Source organism: Suncus etruscus, chromosome 12, assembly GCF_024139225.1.
Source record: "Suncus etruscus isolate mSunEtr1 chromosome 12, mSunEtr1.pri.cur, whole genome shotgun sequence".
In the NCBI taxonomy this organism is placed as follows: Eukaryota; Metazoa; Chordata; class Mammalia; order Eulipotyphla; family Soricidae; genus Suncus; species Suncus etruscus.
Window position 1 is genome coordinate 8014475 of NC_064859.1, and position 23205 is coordinate 8037679.

General features: G+C 43.5%; 1 protein-coding gene across 1 annotated transcript in view; it reads right to left on the reverse strand.

Annotated features, from left to right (window-relative positions):
- WDR27 (WD repeat domain 27) overlaps positions 1-23205 on the reverse strand; it is a 103420-nt gene that overhangs the window by 2907 nt on the left and 77308 nt on the right. Inside the window, exons 22-26 of the mRNA XM_049785021.1 lie at positions 15730-15827; positions 14056-14158; positions 10377-10475; positions 1900-1962; positions 609-674 (exon numbers count right to left, since the gene is read on the reverse strand). Of these exons, the coding sequence (XP_049640978.1) occupies positions 609-674; positions 1900-1962; positions 10377-10475; positions 14056-14158; positions 15730-15827 (429 nt within the window). The remainder of the gene's footprint in view (positions 1-608; positions 675-1899; positions 1963-10376; positions 10476-14055; positions 14159-15729; positions 15828-23205) is intronic.

Consider the following 23205-nt stretch of genomic DNA (forward strand, 5'->3'; position numbering starts at 1 on the left):
AGGGTCCAAGTCAATACAAGTCAACACATGTCTGCACACTTAGTGGAATATCTCCAAAGTCTCTTACCCACCACTTGGGAGTCCCCCCCCCCCAAAAAAAAAAGACCCAAAAAATATACAAGGGAAAGAAGTTGGTTCTGAAACCAAAGAACAAAACAAAATCCCAGATAATCAACATATTCCTATCAGTAAACACACCATTAGGAACAGGAGGGCCTGGATGGAGGCCTGGGGTATCTCCTGCATGGACCCAGATCAAGGGTGAAGGTTCAGAAACGACACTGGACAGTCTCCTGTGGGCATTTGAAGACCCTCTCCCATGAGTTACCAGAGAAATGAAGGAGATGTCCGTGGCTTACACCATAAGTGGACACCAATTTGTTTAAACACATGTTGGAAACTATATGAAAGATTAACCAGAAGGAAGAAAGTCATTATCCCAGGTACTGTGAAGAATGATCTCTGAGAGAGCAAATGAATCTCATCTTTGGAAATGATTAGCAGTCACATGTTTGGAAACAAAACTAAAAAATAAACTAATTCATTCTTAAATCATTCATTGAGAAAAGTGGAACATTTGTGGAAATTGAACAAAGTTCTGAACACACCAGTAATGCGCCTGATATGAAATCTTTGGGCTGAAATGACATTGGTCCTTTGGAGACATTTATAGCCTGAAACACAAACACCAAGAGGGACAGAGAAAGCACCTGGGCATGGCCCTAGGCCCAGTGGTGGGCAGGATGGATGGGCCAAGCTCTGGGATGGCAGTGGTGACAGCACCACCTCTATCCACCAGTGCCCCTCAGGTGAGGAGGAGGGGTAAGCTTCGGAGACCTAGGCACCTGGGCATCTAGGAACCCAGAGCTGCAAGGTCACCCATCATGTCCAGAAAGGGCCAAAAATAGCTTCTTCCCCCACCTGCTTTTTTCTCGTGTCCCCAGCGGGGTCTCCGCTCAGTAATTACTAGGCAGAACCTGCAACATGCCTAGCCACAACAGACGTCACAGCCCGTGTTACCATGAGTACATCCCAGAGAGCACGTGTGATGGACTCAGTTTCCAGGGCACAGATCCAAGCCAATAAATCATGGGCCACAGGTTAATGTTCCTTTTCTCCTTACTATTTTTGGCTTTGGGGTTACCTCCAACTGTACTCAGGGAGTACTCCAGTGCGCATCAGGGGTCACTCCTGGAGGAGCTTGATGGACCCTGCGTGGTTCCAGAGACGGACCCCAGGTCAGTCCTACATGCAAGGAAGGCAAATGACTTCCCCAATGTACCATATCTCCAGACTGGCTAATGTTCTTTTTAAAGACATGCATCATGTTAGACATATGTAGTGTGTGCACATCTACATAGGTTTGGGTTTCCTTTTCTGGTGACATTTTCAGGTAGGAAAGAGAACCCTCCCAGTGTCCCTCTGTCTCTGATGGCATCACTGCCATGTCATATCCACAGGCGCCTAGGAAGGAGGACTTGGCCAGGGCTCTGCTCAGTCCAGCAGGATTTGCTCTGTGCTCTGTGATTTATGGGCAGATTATGGAGTGAATTTGTCAGGAAACATTCTTAGAACAACACAAAGAAGTGGAAAGTGTTGGAGAGCAACTGGTGAGGAAGGGTTGGAGGATGGGTATGGCAATAAAAGGGCCGTATGAGGGATCCTAAGGAACAGAATGTTCCGGAATTCCCTGAGCTGAGCAGAGAGATTGCAGATTACACCCAGGTCTGTTCCCCTGGGGAATACACAGTGGCCCCTCAGTCTGAAGCTCAAACGGGAATGGCCCATAGTTGACACCTCTGCTGTCACCTTCTGTTTTGTCAGGCAAGTCCAAACACCAAGAGGCAGGTGAGCAGGGCTCTGGGCATCCCAATGATGAAGCTGCGCTCCAATTCTCACTCTGATGATGGTCCCATGGGGACCTGAGAGGGTCTCATTGACAGAGCAGGGCAGGCTGAGGGCCTGCAGGGTGGGGAGCAGGGAGTGGGGCTGAGAGCTATAGGGAGGGCAACCTTCAAAGGGCTTCCTGGATTCCTGGCCCATGACCCTGAAACACAAGGCCAGAGCCTAATAAAGACACAACTGGTACCTTCCAGGCCCTGGACACAGCATGGGTGTGTCTCTCCTGCTCAGACACTGTTTGGACAGAGTAAACACGACAGGGTATGTTGGGCTGGAACCATCAAAATGATTCCTCCAACCTGAAGTCCAGGCTGAGCTCCAAGAGCTGGAGGCACGGTCAGCCCTGGAGTTCCAGAAACACCCACCAGGGAAGAAGCTGAGCAACTGCCACACTTGACGATGTCTCACTCTTACCCCTGCCAAGGGCCCACTCAGGTGCCCCCTGAAGAACGTGGACTCCAGATGGTCCAGAAGTAGCCTCCGCGTAAACAGTTCTGGGAAGGGGCACAGAGGATGGATTTCGGGGAATAGGATTTTCTTTTTGTGCTTCCAAGAGCCGTCTCTAGACAGTACCCCATCACAGATTGGTTCCTTACAGGGCTCTTTTTGTTGGAAGGGAAATGAGAACGTTGGATTTAAAAGAAAGAATGTGAACTTAAACGTGTCAGCCACATACTTCTGGGGTGTATCAGAACATGTGGCTTGCGAACATTTTTTATTTCTGCTGTAATTTCCTGGACCTGCCCAGTCTTCCACCACCACACAAAGGGGGTGTAGGGTGCAGAAACCAATTCTGAGACCTCAGCCAGCAGTGTCTCCTTTTCCCTTTATTTTAAACCAACATTCATCTAGCAGCCACTGATACAAGTTTCCTGCCAAACAATCATAAAATCAAAAGTCAAACGTCTGCTCTGGGTTCCAACCCTGGTGAGTGGCCGTACGGACTCCATCCAAGGGGAGGCCTGCTGCAAGGGCAAATGGGTCTGAAGCATGGTGGGCGGGGCCTACTGGGACACCCAACCCATGGGAATGCTTGTAGATGGACGAACTGCTTAACCCATGAGCCTCCGGCTGAGCTCAGCGAGTAGCAGACTGCAAAGAAAATGTAGTCGAAGTAACAGCAGTGAGAGAAGGTTTTCGAAAAAGGAAAAACCAGCTGGAATAAAGTTTATTTCATGAGTGACTTGCTAGCCAAATAAGTAAAACCACTAATAAACTGTGAGTCAGTTCAATCATGATTGGTTCATCACAGAATCAAAGATGGGCTCCAGAGTCAAGAAGCCAGACTCAGTGCCAGGACAGCAATTCAAGAGCTGGAAGGTGGAGAGGCTGACAGGGTCATTAGAAAAAAGGTCAAGCACCCAGAGTCTTGAGAAACAAGCTTCCCTTCTAAAGAGTTAAGTTTTCCCCAACAATCTGCAAAGGAGAAGCACAGGAAATTGCTGTGGGAATTGAGAGATGGAGAGAAAGGGTGGTTAGACTCCCAAGGTGCAAGACTAGGTGGTTCATGTGTCCATCTGGGACAACCTAGCTGGTGCTCTCCGTGCCCTGTGGAGTACAGTGGGCAGAACCAAGGTGCTAAATCTCCCAGGGCAATGAGTAGTTAGCTGCCATGCGGGATCCCAGGCAGACTGTGGGTCCGTCACATGCAAGCACACTCACTGGGGATTCCTGCAGTAGACGCCAAGTCCTCCTAGGGGAAACCTTCCACTACACTCTTCCCTTATGTGGGTGGTTGCAGCCCCCATCTACCCAGGGCCTGTCATTGAAGAATGTAACAGAAAATGACAGTGCTAACAAGAGGGGCATAAAAAGAGGGGCAGTGATGGTGTCTGATGACAGTTGGCGAGAAGTGCTCAGAGGAAGCAAGAGTTCAGCCCCCAACCCCCACTGGTGTTTAGTAAAAATTCAGCTTCAAACAACCATCTAAGTGTTACTCTCCAGGTGTCAACACGAGCACAACAGAATAGAATACTACTCAGCCCTCAGAAAAGATTAAGCCATGCCACTTGCTATGTGATGGATTTGGAGAGGATCATGCTGAGTAAAGTGTGTCAGAGGAAAAAGGACAGACACAGAATGATCTCTCACATAGGCAGGAGATAAGCAGAGTGGGGGGAATAACTAATGCTGAAGAGCAGGAGAGCTGATCCTAGTAGAAAGCTTACCACTGAGGGGTGGGGGAGGTGGAACAGGTCAGGGAAGGGACCACTATGACAATGATAGAGGAAAGTGGTCATTCTGGGACAGGACTGGGTGCTGAAAGGAGGGGAACTGACATCTGTGATACCTTTATCAGTAGTATTTCAAACCACAGTGCCTAAAAGGAGAAAAGAAAAATTCAAATGCAGGGAGCAGTTGGGGGATAAGAGAGGGAGGGGGACTGGGGACATTAGTAGAAAAAATTGGACACTGATGAAGGAATTGGTGTTGGAACACTATGCCTAAAACTCAATCATGAATAACTTTGTAGTTCATTGGAGTAATCAGTTTTTACTTTAGTTAGGATAATTCTTCTTTTTATGTGTTTGTCCCACTTGGGCAGGAAGTACTTCTGGATTGGACCTTCCCTACCTGTTCTCCATCCTTCATGGGGTGGTCCTATTCTTCCCAATAAAGACCTTGAGTCAAAGAGACTTCTTGAGGTTTCAGTCCCACAGCTAGCCTGTCTGTCTGCCAGTACCTTTTGCCTGCTTGCAGATAACTTGTGTTGGAAGTTCCTGAACCTGTTTTATCTCCCTAACCTTGTGTAGATTATTTCCTGTGTCTGCATTGCTTCTGGACCCTATTCCCCAGATCCCCCAGAATTGGGGCATGAGGCTTCCACTACAGTTCGTGATTTATTTTTTTTGGGGGGGGGGCCACATCCGGCAATGCTCAGGGGTTACTCCTGGCTGTCTGCTCAGAAATAGCTCCTGGCAGGCACGGGGGGGCCATATGGGACACGGGGATTCGAACCAACCACCTTTGGTCCTGGATCGGCTGCTTGCAAGGCAAACCTGCTGTGCTATCTCACCGGGCCTGATTTAATAATTTTTTAAAGAAAAAAATGTCTCCATCCTTCAGCTGCATGTCAGGAGTTTCCACCTACAGTCCCCATGAAAGTGACTTCTGGAATGAAACAGCAACAAAGAGCATAAGTAAAATTTAACAATTCCAACTTGCTTACCCAACAAGGAATGTGCTGGATGGAAAGCAAATGCTTGTGGTTTGCTATCAGCATTTGGCTGTTCCTCCCCGTGTGAACAGACAATTTCAAAGATGAAACATGTGGTACTTTGTTACAGATGAGGATAAACAGATGAACTTCTGCAATCAATTCTGATGATAGGGAATATTATTCTGAAGCTCAATTAAACAAAATGTTGTCCCATCCCCAAATGTAATTTCACTTTCTCATCCATGGACCTATGCCATATAAGGGAATGCACTAAATATATTTTGAAAGGCACCAACACAACAACTATATTTTCCTATTTTTTTATATGAGTACATACAGATATCCTCAATTTTGCCTTCTGGCTCACAAAGCCTAAAATAGTTACTATATGGCCCTATATCAGATAAAAATTTTATTCCTTGCTCTAGATAATACCTTAGTGACCAAATTATACTTAATGCATTTAACTGATATTTATATATTACATAAATTTACAGAAAAATGGATGAATGGATAGATGAATGAGGGGCAAATAGCTGGATGGATAGATGGATAGATGAATATAAAGATAGATATGTGGATAAGTGGATGGATGGCGAATGGATAGAGATGGATGGATGAGTGTATGGGTAAGTGGACAAATGATGATAGATGGAGGGGGAGGATGGATGAACAGGAGGACTGATAATTAAAAGGGAGGATGAATGCTGAATGAATGCATGAGAGGATGGAGGATGGATGGGAGACTAGCTGGACGGGTAAATTCACATCTTGTAATCTCTAAACATTACAATCTTCAGTTTTTAGTTTCTTGCTATCCTAAAAAACTAGTTGGAACCTTATAAGGTATTTTAATAGAAAAATCTAGGCACTAAAGAGCTTCCATCCAGAGGATTCATACTCATGTCTGGAAAAGTCAGATTTCAATGTATTTTGCTAAAAGCATTTTTTATTCCATTAATAGCAAGATTATCTTTTACTGGTATGCACATCAAAAAAATTAATCACCTCCTGAAAAGAAAACAAACGTAGAACCCATGTAATGAATATTCTAAAATTGCCTCCACATGGTAATAGCTTGTATCTTCCTGCCAAGTGTGAGATTTTTATTCCCAGAGGGTCGAATATAGAGTTATCGCTAATTCAGCAAAAAATAACTGCCTAATTTTATCCTTCTAGTAACTCAATCCTTTGATTTTAGATCATGAAATACCCATGAGACTGCAGCAAACCCTAAATGTGAGCTGTCCCAAAGGCAGTCAGAGGTCCGAGCCTACAGAAACTGAAGCCACAACACAGTCACCAGTCAACAGCACATAGATGTGCTCTTGAGTCTCACTTCTTCTAGGCTCCAAAGAAAGTGAAAAGAGCACTGTGAGCAAGTCCTCTCCTTTCAACACATTAGTAGATTGAACCGTTAAGAGAAATGTAATGTGGGGACTAGAGCGATAGCACAGTGGTAGGACATTTGCCTTGCATGCAGCCTACTGACCTGGGATGGACCAGGGTTCAATTCCCGGCATCCCATATGGTCCCCCAAGCCTGCCAGGAGTGATTTCTGAGTGCAGAGCTAGGAGTAACCCCTGAGTGCCACTGAGTGTGGCCAAAAAAAGAAAGACTACTAAAAGGGGCCAGAGTGGTGGCGCTAGAGGTAAGGCATCTGCCTTGCAAGGGCTAGCCTAGGATGGACCTTGGTTCAATCCACCGGTGTGATTTATGAGCGCATAGCCCGGAGTAACCCCTGAGCATCAAACGGGTGTGGCCCAAAAAGCAAAACAAAACAAAAAAAACTATTAAAAATAATGCAATTTCCCTAGAAATGGTAGATGAAGTCCAATCCAGGTCACAGAATATCATGTTGAGTAAAGTAAGTCAGGATGATCTTATCTATGATCTATTATTATAGCTGAGCGAGGGAATGCTATGTAGTAAAGGTGGGGTACGTAATCATCCTTGACCCCATAGTCTAAGGAGGGGAAGGAGAAGAAAGGAAACTATCGAGAAGAAAGACGAAAAGAAAGGAATCCTGTTTTTCATGCTCCTTGCAGGAAGAGACATATGCAAGTGTTTAGCCTTCAGCAACTTGTATTCACACGTTCCTGTGTGCACAGGAGCTCCTTTCTGTGCTCAGAGACCCACAACTCTTGACACTGATCCCTCGGGCCATCACTTTGTGAGGATGCAGGTGAGGTTCTTCATCTCCTAGGAACCACACGTGGCTGAACTCAGGCACTGGCTTTGCTAAAACAACTGTTCCAGCTAATAGTGGAAAGGGCAAATAGCCAAAAACATTTCTGAACCTACATAATCTGATGGCTTATATGACCAAAACATTCTAACAGGTCTATAGAACCTAAGGCTTAGCATACTCATAGAGCCTGAAGGAGCCTCAAGCCATGTGATCTATTTCTCTGGTCATGGTTGCATGGAGGAAGAAAGACTAGTAGGGAGGAAAGTGTGGGCACAGGCACCAGGGAGCCTGAGGTATTATTGTCCACTATGCACCAGGGGACCCCCAGAAAGACAGTACTGTGGTTAACACACTTGCCTTGCAAGTGGCTAACCCAAGTTTGATCCCTGGCACCATGTAGGGTCCCCTGAGCACCATCAGGAATGACCCAAGCACAGAATCAAGAGTAATCCCTGAGCACCACCATGAATGTCTGCCAAACAAACAAAACAAAAAATATGTTTATTCCAATATATTATCAATAAAAATTCTAAAATTAATAAAGAAAGTAATTCCAGGGACCGGAGAGATAGCCTGAAGATAAGGTGTTTGCCTTGCATGCAGAAGGTCGGTTCAAATCCCGGCATCCCATATGGTCCCCTGAGCCTGCCAGGGGCGATTTCTGAGCATAGAGCCAGGAGTAAGTAAGCCTTGAGCTCTGCCAAAAAACAAAAAAAAAGTAATTCCATGGCATTAAAAGGGTACAAAACATTTAAAAATAAATTTAATAAAAGTTATATATATGACTTCTACATTGAAAATTACAAAACACTCAGAAATAAATGAAATAATATCTGGATACACAGCAAGTCATCTGTAAAAGGTGGTATAATACAGAGGGATTCACTGTAAAATCAGAGACTCAATGCAATCCCAGTCAGATTCAGGGCTGGGTGATGGCTCAAGCAGTGAACCACAGGTCTAAAATGTGTGAGACCCTGAGTTCCACCCGACACCACATGGCCCCAGAAGCACCACTGAGATTACCCTAGAGGCCCTGAGCACCAAACCATCAACCCTGTACATCTACTGAGCAACATGGGGAGTGCCCCTGCTAAAACAACCCCAAATTCATTTCACTCATAAAATAATGATCTTAGACTAAAATTCACACACACGTGCAAGAGATCCTCCATTAAGGAAACATTATCCAAGAAGGAAAAAATGTCTATGTTAACACTTTCTCAAAGGTCCAGGGACAGATTCAGGAGAAAGGCATGTTAGGAAGCCTCCTGAGACGGCTACCCAGGCCAGGCACTCAGAACAGAGAGGAAACAAATCAGTCAGGAGGGTGGGTGCCTAGCACCAACATCCCACACAGATAGGATCCTCAAAACCCCACTTTAACAGAAGCCATACTTGGAGGCTCTGGCCCTCTGGAGACTTCCAGCAGGGTCCATCCAGTGAGGGATAGTAGTACACAGGGGCCACCAGAAACACCTAGTAAAACTCAAGAAAGACTAAGTCCTGGGGCCAGCATGGTGGCGCTAGAGGTAAGGTGTCTGCCTTGCCAGCGCTAGCCTAGGACAGACCTGGTTCAATCCCCTGGCGTCCCATATGGTCCCCCAAGCCAGGAGCGACTTCTGAGCGCATAGCCAGGAGTAACCTGAGTGTTACTGGGTGTGCCCACCCCCCAAAAAAGAAAGACTAAGTCCAAATAAAAGTGAAAGTATGGAAGCACAACTGATGTAAATATAAAGCAAAATGACAAATCCGCTTTCTGTGAAGGAACCTCTGAATCAAAGCACATTTAAAATTATTTAAGTATCATATACTAAAAATTTTATGAAATTTTAAAAGTGAGTATTTCAATGAAAGTTATTTTTAGGATCTGAGACAGTTCAGGGGTTCAGGCACATGCCTTGCATGCAGCCCAACCACTGGATGGTTGGCCAGAATCACAGTGGTGAGGACCCCAGATGAGGACTACCTAGGAAGGAAGATAAACTGGACACTGTGACTAATCAATTCACCTCTGTCCAACAGAAATGTGTGAGGCACTGAACACAGCTCTTCAGCAGGCTCTGTCTATTGTGGAGAGTCCAGATACAATGCCAGATGATGAATCCAAAAGCCCAGAATCTCCTGGGACCTATATCATGGTAGACTGGACCTCGAATTTGTGTGAACAGAACTTCTAAAATATGAATTTGTAATATTAGAGTCACACACTTTTCTCAAACTCTATTGGCGTGTAAGCTGGCCCAAAATCAGGGAGAAAGTTTGGGCCATATTTATCAAATATTTAACACATTTTATCAAAATATGTTCAAAAGTGAAGACCATTACTAAGAAATCACATTTCTGGAAACCCTTATATAACCAGCACACACTGGAAACACATGTGCTAAAGGGTGCCCAGCACAGCCGGTGCACCCATCTAGTCAAGTCAGAAGTTCTCTGTGTGCAAGGACAAAGGAGAACAAATCAACATACACCACAGGTAAAAAGTCCCTGACAGTCACAGCTTACACTGTCAGAGATCAAGGTCAGACTAAGATTTGCAACAGGATTTCATTTCCTCTGAAGCCTGTACTCCAGACACATGCACACATACTCACACATGTGCGTGAACACACATGCATGCATGCATGCACACACGTATAGACATGCTGGGAAAAGCTACAGGTTCCCTCCAATCACACCGATGTGTGAGCAGTATGGATCTGGGCATTTACTTCTGGGCTTTACTTCTTGTATGTTGTTGCTGTTGCTTCCTTTGTTTAACTATCTCTCTCCAAAGCTTTTTGCCTCAAGGAGAATAACTAGAACAATAGCTCTAGAGGATCCTCCAGGATAATTGTTCTATAAAGGGTTCTGTCTGCTAGGTCTTTCAGCATCAGAGAGGCGATTTAACACTGTGTACCTTGCAGCGTCCTCCTTCTGTCTTCATCATGTGCCCTACTTCACCATGTGTCACTACTTGAGACCAGGAAAGTGGTCACATACATGCTCCACTTGTTTCACTATGGCCACTGGCCCCAAATGATGAAGACTCAGTTGATTGTACTGGAAAACATGAGACCACTCTTCAGGTCCAACAGACAGCAGTACAGTCTTACTACAACCCACCCTAGGACTTACCTGGGGAGCTGATGGGCTAAAGGCCACTTTGGTGATTGTGTCTGAGTGTCCTGCCAGTCTGTGAGAAAATGTGCCCGTGCCCATCTCGTACACATATACCTAGAAGACAAGAAAAACAGGAAATTCATGTGGCAAAAGTTGTGACCAACTATGCTTTGGTTGCTCATTAGGAGACGGGGCAGCAATGACACATTTGCCCCTACACATCTGTCCCAGAACTAAATCCTCAAGACAGGAATCACTTCTTTGTCCCTTGGGACATGACTACCATGTCCCCAGCCACCATGACTCAGATCACTCACAGACTGCACGAAGGAATGTAGGCTTTGCATCCAGCCTCACCACTAAAGCCAGACCATGAGGTTAAGGGCTTCTGTGTTTACCTTTCCCATACACTTGAGAGAGCATCTATGCTTTGCTTAGCCCTCAAATTCCAGGACTTTGAGGATTGAAATATTTAGAATGTATCCTAGAGCTGATGATAACATTAGAACAAAGGGACACACACATTCCTCTCCAATGGTGTTACTAGACAAACATTGGTTGCTCTGTGGAAAAAGCATCAAATACTTCCTTTTAAGTATGAATCTTGGAATTAGGCCATCATCCCAATATAAGATGAGAGCATCACTGTCTGTTCAGTAGAAACGTGCCAACTAGCCTTTTCTGGTGCCCATCTGAAGGACAATTTACACCTTCCCAGTGATTCCCAGGGGCCCAACAGTGGCTGTGAACTAAAGGAGATAGCTATTTCATTCCACATAAACATTCTACAGATAAGTGCCCTATATGTTGTTAGGAAATAAAATGCTACTTGTATTTTCTTTTGGTCCCAGCATGTGTATTCAATGAGAGGTCTCCCTGTACCCTAGCATTTGCATGCACTGGGGTACAGAAAGAGCTGATTCAGCATGGCCTGTGATATACCTACAGCTGCCATCTAAGTTGCTCTTGAACACTTGGAATAATTAGTGTACTATGTTTATGCCAGGTGAGTGGCACGTGATGAGGGCTGGACATCCTGAGACCCTCTATGCCCACAGGTAGTTCAAAGCCAGCAGCTCCAGGGACTTCTAGGGGACAGACAGAACATTTCTCAGGGCTTAGTCTCCTCTGATTTGCATTCTGAGTCCTTGGTTTCTTTAATGCACTGTAATTGACAATATTGTTACTCAGAGGTATCATGCATATCACTTTACCTCCTGCCTATGTTTTCCTCTATGAATCTTATGAATTCAGGTGTGATATCCAGGTCTTTCATCTATTTTGACTTTTGGCATTAAAAAGAGGAAGAGGTGTAAGCCCCCCCTTTTTGTATATAGCTAACCAGTTTTCCTAAAATTCTTAATAAAGAGGTATTCATTATTCCACTACGTATTTCTTTCTCCTTTATCGAAGAATAATTGATAATAGACCTGAGGTTCTGTCTCAGGATATTCAAGTATATTTCACTGAACTGAGAGTCTATCTTTATTCCAACACCAGGCTTTTAATTACTAATGCTTTGTGGTACAGTTTGCAGTTTGGAAAAAAATTCCTCCCATCTTTTTCCCCAAGGATTGCATTAGCTATTTGGGGTGGGGGAGTAATTGTTCTAAATGAATTTCAGGAATGTTGATCTATTCACTTGAACAATGTCATGGATATCCTTACAGAGACTGCACACACTCATTTGTGCATACATATACATATCCAACATATGTACACTCTTATGCATATGTGCATAAACACACAGAAACATACCCAGACTCATACACATGTATGTGCACCAAGAGGTTAACACAAAGAAAGGTTACCAAAGAACACAATTGGAAAAAAGAGCAAATTATGAAATTTCTCCCAACAGGCTCTCACCAGACTTCTCACAGAAACTCTATGGGCCAACAGAGCGTGGAATGAATAACTCAAAATTTCCAGGATAAAAACTGCTGGCCAATAGTCATGATGAAGAAATAAGTGTCTCCCAAACAAAAAGTTGAATGAATTTCCACTACATCCTTGTTAGAAATGTTGAGCACTCTACTTAAATTAAAAAAAAAAAAAGATAAAAGAACGCTCAGGAAATAATACAGCCGGTAAAGTGCTTGCCTTGCATGTGGCTGACCCAGGTTCGGTCCGTGGTGTAGAGTAAAAATATAAAGAGATCCACGTGTTGGGCAAGTCCTCCCCCAGCACTGCACCTCTATCCTCTTCGGCCTGCAGTTCTGAAGGTGCAGGATAATGGTGGAGAAATAATTCACAAGCAGTCAGTTAAAGTTTCATCAGAGTGAGCTTGCTTTTATTCCATGGCCCTGTCTGCCATCTACTTTTCCTCTGGTCTATCTAAACTTAGGTCGCTGTATAGAAGATGAAACAGAGGAGAAGTAGGAGAAAGAGAAGTGAGAAAGAAGATGAGAGAGAGAGTGATGGGGCTGCTGTCTTAGTCACAGATTGCTAACTACTGGTGCTGTTGAAGATTACATGGAAGAGTCAGCCTGCAGAGACGTAACTACATGAGCTATGAAGTGGAAAGTTTAACACTGATGTCATCCGGTATTGTTCTAATCTTACACACTGTCCACAGAACCCCAAGTCAAAGGAACTGCAATGTTAAGAGTTCTTACTGCTTAGCAAGGAACACTTCATGAAGCCAAAGAAATAGTAAAGGTAGAGTGCTGTAAAATCACCCCACGTGCCATATCTCTAAGCCCTGGGTGAACGAGTCTGAATCAGGGTCACACAAGAAATAATCCAGACCAGGCTGAGGGTAAAACATGTGTTGTCTGGCAGTCAACACCATACCCAGTATGGAGCTTGCCAGAACTACCATTTTTATTGAGTACAGAGATCACCCCTGGGTGGGGCAGTAAACCCACCCAGGTTTACAAGTAAGACAATCTTTGTTTTGGGTGAAACCAAGTTGTATAGAAACAGATACAAAGAAATAAGTGCTTGCCTTGCACTTAGGTTTGATTTCCACTACACCGGAGTGTCCCCTGAGCACCAGTAGAAGTGATCCCTCAGTCCAGAGCCATGAATAAGTCCTGAGCATGACCAAGTGTGGCCCATAAACAAACAAACAAAAAGAACAGTCCCAGTTAGACATAATCTGGTACCTTATATATTAAATGGGTTGTAGTTCAAGCTAAATTGAATATGTAATACTCCTTTATATAAAAGGAGATTTGTGAAATGACTGATAAATGTGTATGGAAATTAAGTGATAATCAGTATTTCCCACATTTCACTAAAATTGAGGGGTGTATACCTCATAGATGTTTGCTATTACCCAAAGTCAAGAGTAAGCCCTGAGCATGATCAGATGTGGCCCATAAATCCCCCCCAAAAAAAGAAAAGAAAAAGGAACAGTCCAAGTTAGACATAACCTGGTACCTTATATATGAAAATTATTGTCTTATAAGTCACACTACATCAAAAATATAATATTGTCTCATATACAGAAAATAATTTGTGCAATGACTGGCAAATTTACAAGAAATTAATTGATCAGTATTTCTCACATTTCACTAAAATTGAGATGAGTATATTTCACAGGTGTTTATTAAGTGTGAAGCAGAATGGTCTCCTTTAAACCCTATGTCCATTTGGAGTGTGACTGACAGTCCCCAAGAAGAGGAACCTGTTCCTCAGAGGAACCCTGATTTTATGTGCAAATACTTCTATGACCTGCAGAACCTACGTGTCTATCTTCGGCACCACAAGCCACATATCGTCCACAAGGGCTCCATGCAAGTCCACAGGGATAGCAGCGATTGGGGTGGCCTTCAAATCGTCGCTCACATCTAGAAAGAGAGAGAGTTTTTAATGTTAATATGCATTAGCAAAAGACACTGCTGGTGTTTTTCTTCACAAAATGAACAACCTATAGAAAAAGAACATTTCTCATCCAGAATCCATTACTTGTCTATTTTTAGATCACAAACATTTCAGCACATAACTGGCAGTGAGGAAGACAAAATAATTAAATCCAGGCCCGGAGAGATAGCACAGCGGCGTTTGCCTTGCAAGCAGCCGATCTAGGACCAAAGGTGGTTGGTTCGAATCCCGGTGTCCCATATGGTCCCCTGTGCCTGCCAGGAGCTATTTCTGAGCAGACAGCCAGGAGTAACCCCTGAGCAACGCCAGGTGTGGCCCAAAAACCAAAAAAAAAAAAAAATTAAATCCCTGTTTCTCAGCCTTGTCTATCACATGAAACTGGCTTATGCACCTGACCACTTAGTGTTCCAGCACTTGCCTGGTCCTCCCACACTTCATCAACCCCTGCTGGCTGGAGTCTGTGCCAAAGATCACATACTGTCCATCTCCACTAAAAACAGAAAGATTCTGCATCACTGTTGAGAAACAAGACATCAGCGGCAAGTGTTGCTCATTATTCACTGAACAACTTCCATGTAATGTGTAGTACAGAGGCTATAGAGCTCAGGTGGTGAGCAGAAAAGGAAGAATACCCGGCCATACTGGGCTAACAGGAAGATACCAGTAGATCTTTGCTAGAAGTATGATATGTACTTATCACAATAACATTTTTTATAGCAGGTCCACAAATTCTGACAATGACCCAATGCAGGCCATCAGTGGGTGGGTTCCAGAGTCTTCCCTGTCTGTGGGTTTGCCCAGGAGTCTGGATTTCCCCACACCTTGATGTATGAAAGGTTCATGGTATTCTCCAGGATGGATGAAGTGAGTGTGGGTGGTGGTGATGGGCTGTCAGGGAAGTACTCCTGTGAGGGTGGGTGATCCTGAATGGGAGCAAGCCGGTGGGATGGCTTGGTGCCAGCAGGAAGGAGTGAAGACAATGGCCACTCCCCTCAGAAGGACCAGGATCTTCCTTTAGAATCAATAATGTTTGAGCCCAAATATGGAGGCTTGTCTCTTGTGGATCCAAATAAACTCAGAGTCAAATTAGTTTCATTCTGTGTCACCTAAAGTCAGTTCCCAAGAACCTTTAGATGATATTGAGAAAGTTTACTGACACCAAGTTTGCGAATATTTTCTCATAAACTGCAAAGTTCTCAAGCTTGCCTCAAGCATGACTTCCCAGTTCCCTGAAGAAACTATGGAGTTTGTGTGGGGGTAGAAGGAAAGTGCAGTGGGGGATGGCTTGCTCCCTGACCACAGCAGACATAACCACTGCCCAGCACCAGCCAGGCCCCAGCTCACTGGGTCCAAGACCCCCAGACCTGAAAGGCACTTGCCATGGAGCCGACATCTCAGAGATGTTTAGTGCCAATAGCTCCACCACCATGGTATGTTTGTAGACTCTTGGTAAAGATATGGAAGCAAGGGGCTCCATGTGCTTTGTGGGGTGACTCTGGCTGCTCCCTTCATGGAACTGTCACATAGCAGGACCTACCTGAGGGTTCTTAAGTCCCACAGTTTTATCCCATCACCAATGGCTATGGTTGTGAAGAGATTATAATTCCAGGACGACTGGCTCACCAGTGTGGATCCCTGTGGTTGGGAAAGAAAAAGGAGGGTATAATGTCAAGGGCTGAGTAAAAAACACCTTTGCCTGAGTGATCTAACAATACTAACTCTGAGTGAGAGAGATATCAGCAAAAAACTTTTTATATTTGTAATACAACTTCAGAACTGAATTTCAAAACCCACATATAGGCCATTAGTGATGGATCAAAATTCAGAAATGTGCTCATCATCTGTTTTATAAGAAATACTGGTAGAAGAATATCTCTGTATAGATTTCATGTTTGTACCAAGTTACGGGGAATGTTGGACTTTATTCATCAGCCCCCAGATGCATCAACAATATCTTGTGGCATTGCTTCTCTTTTGCATAGGCACATTAAAATGGGGAAATAATACATACGCAAACAAGTTCTTATCTAATAGAGATGGGGACACAAATTTGGTAATGTAATTAGGCCTTTTACCCTGAACATTGGCATAATGATTTGGCTCAGGCCTCAGAAGAATGGGCATCGCTCATACACACCTGAACAATGGATACCATCTATAGAAACAACCACAATTGTCTTTAACATTACCAGGATCCAAGCCTCTACCAGGGAAGACCTACCACCGCTTTGGCAGTGACTTACTCCAAAGAGTACTCCCAATACCCAGACGACTCAGCAACAGTCTGCATGCAGGGCAGATTGCTCCGCATTGAATGGTATGCTGAAACTAGAGGATGCTCCACATCAGCCTGACATCGATGAAAGTAATGTACAGAATCCAGAGTCTTTAAATATAAGAATCTGATACCAACAACAGATAAAGTGTGAAAAAGTTTCACCGGGACCTTGAGAATGACTGGAATTAGACGGACTGGTTTGCCTGGAACCCAGAGTCTGTCTTATGCCAATAAACTGAGGTGAGGCCTTTTTAGTAATCAGGTCAAGGATTTTTTTCCATTTTCCCCATTTTTCTGGACCTATGCAAACAACGGCGATTGCTACTATCACACCTTTACTTTTTTTTTTTTTTTTTTACTTTTTTCCTTTAAGGAAAAAAAATAACAACTTACTGAACTTAAAAACAATTGTAGTAGAATGCCTGTCTCGAATACAGGTAGGGGATGGGAAGGGGGAAGGGGGTAATGTTACACTGGTGAAGGGGGGTGTTCTGGTTATGACTGTAACCCAAATATGATCATGTTACTTAAAAAATATATTCAAAAAAAAAAGAATGAATGAGGGGACTGGAAAACCTGTCTAGAGTACAGGTGGGGGGGTGGGATGGAGGGAGATTTGGGACATTGGTGGTGGGAATGTTGCACTGGAGATGGGAGGTGTTATTTACATGACTGAAACCTAATCACAACCATATTTGTAATCAAGATGTTTAAATAAATAAAAATATTAAAAAAAAAAAAAGAAATGTGCTCATCACAGAACTGTAAAGGCAAAGGACCTTAAGATGTAGCTAGAACCGGGCCCGGAGAGATAGCACAGCGGTGTTTGCCTTGCAAGCAGCCGATCCAGGACCAAAGGTGGTTGGTTCGAATCCTGGTGTCCCATATGGTCCCCCGTGCCTGCCAGGAGCTATTTCTGAGCAGACAGCCAGGAGTAACCCCTGAGCACCGCTGGGTGTGGCCCAAAAACCAAAAAAAAAAAAAAAGATGTAGCTAGAACCCCCCACAACAGCCTGAACCCAGGCTTGGTCCATGAACATCAGGGAGATGTCCCTCCTCACTGACACCTACAGCTAAAGGGCTGTTTCCTATCTGATGACCATAAGGCCCTAATGAGTCTGGCCTGGCCCTTGCAAGGACTGAACAATCCCTTGGCACAAGAGTCTGGTCTGATGGGGAACCAGGGCACTTGGACACCTAATCCCCACCCATGAAAGTGGGCAAATGTCAGGACTTAGGGGGCTGGAGAAAGGTAAAGGTTAGAACACAGATTTGTGTGCAGCTGACCTGGGGAGATTTCCAGGACCGCACAGTTGCCCAAACACCACAAGATGTGGTAACAGAGGTAGCTTTGTACATCCAATCTCCTGCGTGACCTAGGCACCTCAGGGCTGAAGCAACATCAAATCCCCAGTCTCTCACATTGAACTGCCTGCCTAGTTGGCAGCCACAAATCAGTGGGAGGGGACCCTGCAGCCCAAGTACCACTTAGAAGATCCTCAAATAAAAATAAATTTAAAATTTCACAAAATGGATGTGTTCTTCTATAAATCATTGGGACTGAAAATTGCCATAATATTATGTAGGTCCACAGCAATTGCCATCATTCTTCTCCAAATAAAAAGTCCTTTTTTCTAGGGATGTCCTGACAGAATTCAGGGGCATAGAGTACTGCTGGCAATGCTCAGGCATGATGGTTCCAGACTTGGGGGTTAACAGAGTCTCTCTGGCAATGTTTGGGATCATTCAGTGCTAGGCACAAAAGTTAGGGTCTGAGACATTCTAGACATGTGTTCTACCACTTGAGCTATTTCCCTGCACTCTTCATAAATGATGTTAATATGCATTTATCATTAGGGCTGGAGAGATAGCATGAAGGTAAAGCATTTGCCTTGCATGCAGGAGGTCAGTGGTTCAAATCCCAGCATCCCAGATGGTCCCCCGAGCCTGCCAGGAGCGATTTCTGAGCGTAGAGCCAGGAGTAACCCCTGAGCGCTGCTGAGTGTGACCCAAAAACCAAAAACAAAAATGTATTTATCATTGTAATGAACAACACATAAATGATCTTATAAACAGAAAAAATATATAGATCACATAGATTTAATATCAACAATAATATCCAGATGCCAAGTCTCACAGTGCCAGGAAGCATATAAACATTTGACATTTTATTTCTTGACAAAACATGTGGGATATCAACTATTCTATATGCTTTTTGGTATAATACAAGACACACAGTCCTGATCAAAAAAACACAGACCCTAAGCTCAGCATGGCTCAATGTTTCACAAAATGGCACTCACTAACTCACTGATTCACTTACTCACTGACTCACTCACTCACCCACTCGCTCACTCCCTCTCCCTCCCTCACTCACTCACTTGCTCTCACTAACTCATTCACTCACTCACTCATTCACTCACTCACTCACTCACTCACTCACTCACTCACTCACCAGTGATCACTCACACTCACAACAGCTTCATGACTTCTAACATTAAAGTAGCTTAGCAGACATTCCAGATCTATACGAAAATTTACTTAATAATGGCACCAGGCAAGGCCCAGACATAATGAGAAGAAAACCAGGCCTAGGTCAACAGAAAGATAACTATGCAGTCACAGTACCTGACAATCTGCTGCTCTGTGGAAACCAGAGTGAGTAATAGTTCAATGGCTGAATGCATGCTTTACAAGTGAAGGTCCAGGTTGGATTCCCAGGACCACATGGCCTCCCCAATACTTCTGGGAGTTACCCTTGAGCACAAAAGGCAAATCAGGAGTAGCCCCTGATCACTGCGAGGTATGGCCCCAAAAAACAATTAACATAAAATATAAACTATTTACTAGAAAATGCACAGAAAACATACATATATCAGTGAATATTTATCAAGGGAAAAATAACTCAAAAAAATTTTTGGTATGGGGCCACATCTGGCAGTGTTTAGAGGTTGCACCTGGCTCTGTGCTCAGAAAATTACTCCTAGCAGGCTTGGAGGACTATATAGGGATACTGGAGGTCAAACCCAGATAAGCTACATGCAAGGCAAACACCCTACCTGCTGTGCTTTTGTTCTGATTCTCAAAAAATTGTTGTCAGTTCCAGTAGTGTTCAGAGGACATAATACAAAACATCGGCATGCAAAATAAATTCTCCCACCATTTAAAGTTCCAGGGGTCTCAAACTCGTGGCCGGCGGGCCGTTTGCGGCCCTCCATACAACATTTTGTGGCCCTGCTCGAGAGGAATCTTTTTTTGTTTTGTTTTGTTTTAGTTGTTTGGGTCACACCCCCAATGTTCAAGGCTTACTACTGACTTCGCACTCAAGGATCATCCCGACTTTGCCTCCTGCAGCCCCCAGGTAAATTGAGTTTGAGACCCCAAACTATCTCCCTGGATTGACTTAAAATGTTTTGATCAATCCAATAGAATTTCTGTATGAAACAATTTAAAAGAAATGAAATGTATGGTAAACAGAAATGTTTATAGAGTAGAATAAAAATATAACAGGAGAGGCCGGAGAGATAGCACAGTGGTAGGATGTTTGCCTTGCATGCAGCAGATTCGAACAGACAGTGGTTCGAATCCTGGCATCCCATATGGTCCCATGTGTCTGCCAGGAGCGACTTCTGAGCTCCGACCCAGGAGTAATCCCTGAGCACCATCGGGTGTGACCCAAAAACAAAACAACAACAACAACAACAACAAACAAAAACATAACATGGGATCAATGCCAGAGAGATGGCACAGGGGTTAAGAAATCTGCCTTGCATGTAGATGACCTTTTCAATTCAATCCCTAGAACCACATGTGGTACCCTGGGCACCTTCAGGAATGAGCCCTGAGTTTAGAGCTAAGAGTAGCCACAAAAACAATGGGATCAAATATATGAGAGATCACTGCAAACATACTACATAAAAGAAGAAAGGAGATTCTATATTAGATTTTAAGAAAACCACCTAAAACCTGTTTTCAAAGGCTGAAGGTAAAGGTAGGTTGAGAACAGCATATACTATGTTCAGGGACCCAACAAATAGATCAGTGTGAGCAACAGATACAAGAAAAAGACACCAGTTTTAATGGTTTTATATTTAAGGATAATTAAAATATTTACCTGAAATTATAATGAATTATAAGTCATTGTAAAATTTTTAAATGCATTTAATTGTACAATACCAAGAGTAAGACATAATGTAAACGATAGATTCTGGATGGTTAAGAATATGCCACTGCAAACTTATCCTTGGTAACAAATACACACCATTCTACAAGTGATTTCAGTAAAAGGGAAAGTTATGTATATGTACATGGGACAAAAGGCATGTGAAATAATCTCAATGTCATGATATAATGTAAATCATAAATTTATTGTAAATCTAAGACAAATGACCAAAAGCAAAAGAAACTAAACACTGGTCTACAGAACTGGGCTTACTATGGAAGTGAAAATTCAAAAACTGTATTGTGTGTGAGAGAGGGTACTTTGAAACAATGGCCATAAGAAATGTTCATTATGGTGTTGGAATGCTGTACTCATAAAACTGTATCATTAACAGGATTGCAAAATTGTAATTTAGTGAACTAAAATAAAGAAAGAAAGCAATTCAACATAAAAAAAGACACCAGTTTTCAGAGCTGAAAAGCAACAACTGTACATGAGAGTATAAGCACCCATAATTGGGACTCACTAAAAAGCATGGCTGCAGACCATGAGAGATGGTCACCCACTAGTACAGATTTCAATGTAGAAAACATGAACAACCTGGACAGAAGTAATAAGACCGGGACACTGAACTACTTTGGACATGTATCCAGCAGGTACTAAAAGAACACATTCACCATATATCTACCTGTGATAGCTGAAAATGAGTCAGACTCAAGTATTAACAAATACCAGGAAAACCAATATTATATTGAGTATATATTTGAATATAAACACATGGAATTAGAAATCAATAAAAAACAATAACATTGTCAAAGATGAAACAGGGCACCTTGAAAATAACCATCATCCAGGTAATTCAGTCAAGGCTGAAGTCATGGTGAAACCAGAACTTTTCGCTTCTGGACCTAAAGGATGCCACATGCTCAAAGGCAGATTGAGTACATGCAAGACTCAGGAGATAGACTTACAAGCATGCATTTTGAATGCATAATTGTGGCAACATTCCCACAGATGATGTGTAGCACAATTGGCTGCCCAGAAGTTCAGACTGATGTGTAGTAAAGAGCAGCACAACAGCCACTGCAAGCCCACATCGTCTGGACACATGAGAAAGATTCACATGAGCCCAACTGTTCTAGGAGAGAAGCATGGGGGGTAAAAGGCAGAATTCTAGCTAAACCAATCATTGTTTTTCTTTTTGTTTTGTTTTGGGGGTCACATTCAGTGGTGCTCAAGAGTTACTCCTGGCTCTGTGCTCAGAAATCGCTCCTGGCAGGCATAGGAGACCATATGGGATGCCAGGATTTGAACCACTGTCATCCTGGATTGGCTGCATGCAAGGCAAATGCCCTACCACTATGCTATCTCTCCGACCCATGTTTGTTTGTTTTTTTTTAGAATATAGCAGGATCTCAGCATGACATACAGAATTTAAAACAGTTATATAAATTTAACTGGGTATTGTTTCTGAAAATCTAAAGTTATTTGTGTGGCAAAAGATGTTTCATTTAAAAAATTCAAGCAGCACAGGCTTGAAGAGAAAGCCTGAGAGCTTCTTCCCACTACTGCCTTTCAATGTTGATCCAATGGGCTGAGACACTGCTTCTGCAGACCCTCCACCTGGCAGACAGCAGGGAGCCAAGCCAGTCTCAGATCATCTACTTATTTCCATCAACTTCCATTGTTTCACAGGAACTACTGAGGTCTTGGGAACTCTAGACTCAAAGACAGTCTCAATGTTCCCAGCTGGAGGGGCTCCAGCTCTAACTGCAGCACAAAGACCCAGAGCTAGGTGCCACAATGATGCCCAGGGAAAGGACCACTCTGTGGATATGAAGACTCCAACCCCGCTGCATACCTGGGTCTTCCTACTCTACCCACCACCACAATGGCTGGCAAGGGCTGCTGAACTAGCAAAAACAATTCTTGACAGAGCAACAGGGATGCTTACTGTGAAGAGGCAAAGACTTCACAGAAGAAGAAAAAAGCTCATCATACAGAACACAGTTAATGCCAGGTACATGTGATGTATATCACATCTTAGTAGTTGGCTCTATGCCCATGGATCATGCTCACACCTACTTCAGCACATGCACCGATCAATTCCATCTAAAAGAATATCAATCATATTCTGCTTCTGAACTATTGCAGGTAGAATAAGTCAAATGCTTGTGCATGAAAGACTCAGACCCTGAACAAATCAGTCTTATCATCTTAATACCTCTTGCCTCACTGAGTTGCATGAATCAGAAAGACTCATAATACTGAGACTGCAGAGACAGTAGAGAAAGTAAAGCACTTGCTTTGCATGTGGTCAACTCTGTGTGTTCAACACCACACACAGTCCCCTGAGCACATAGTCAGGAATAGCCCTTAACATCTCTGGTTATGGCTCAAAAAAATCATAATACCTACAAAATACAATGAAACTACGCTCATATTTTATTTTTTAATAATATCTTTATTAAGTACCATGATTACAAACATGTTTGTAGTTGGGTTTCAGTCATGAAAAAGAACACCCCCTTCACCAGTACAACAATCCCACCACCAATGTCCCCCCTTATCCC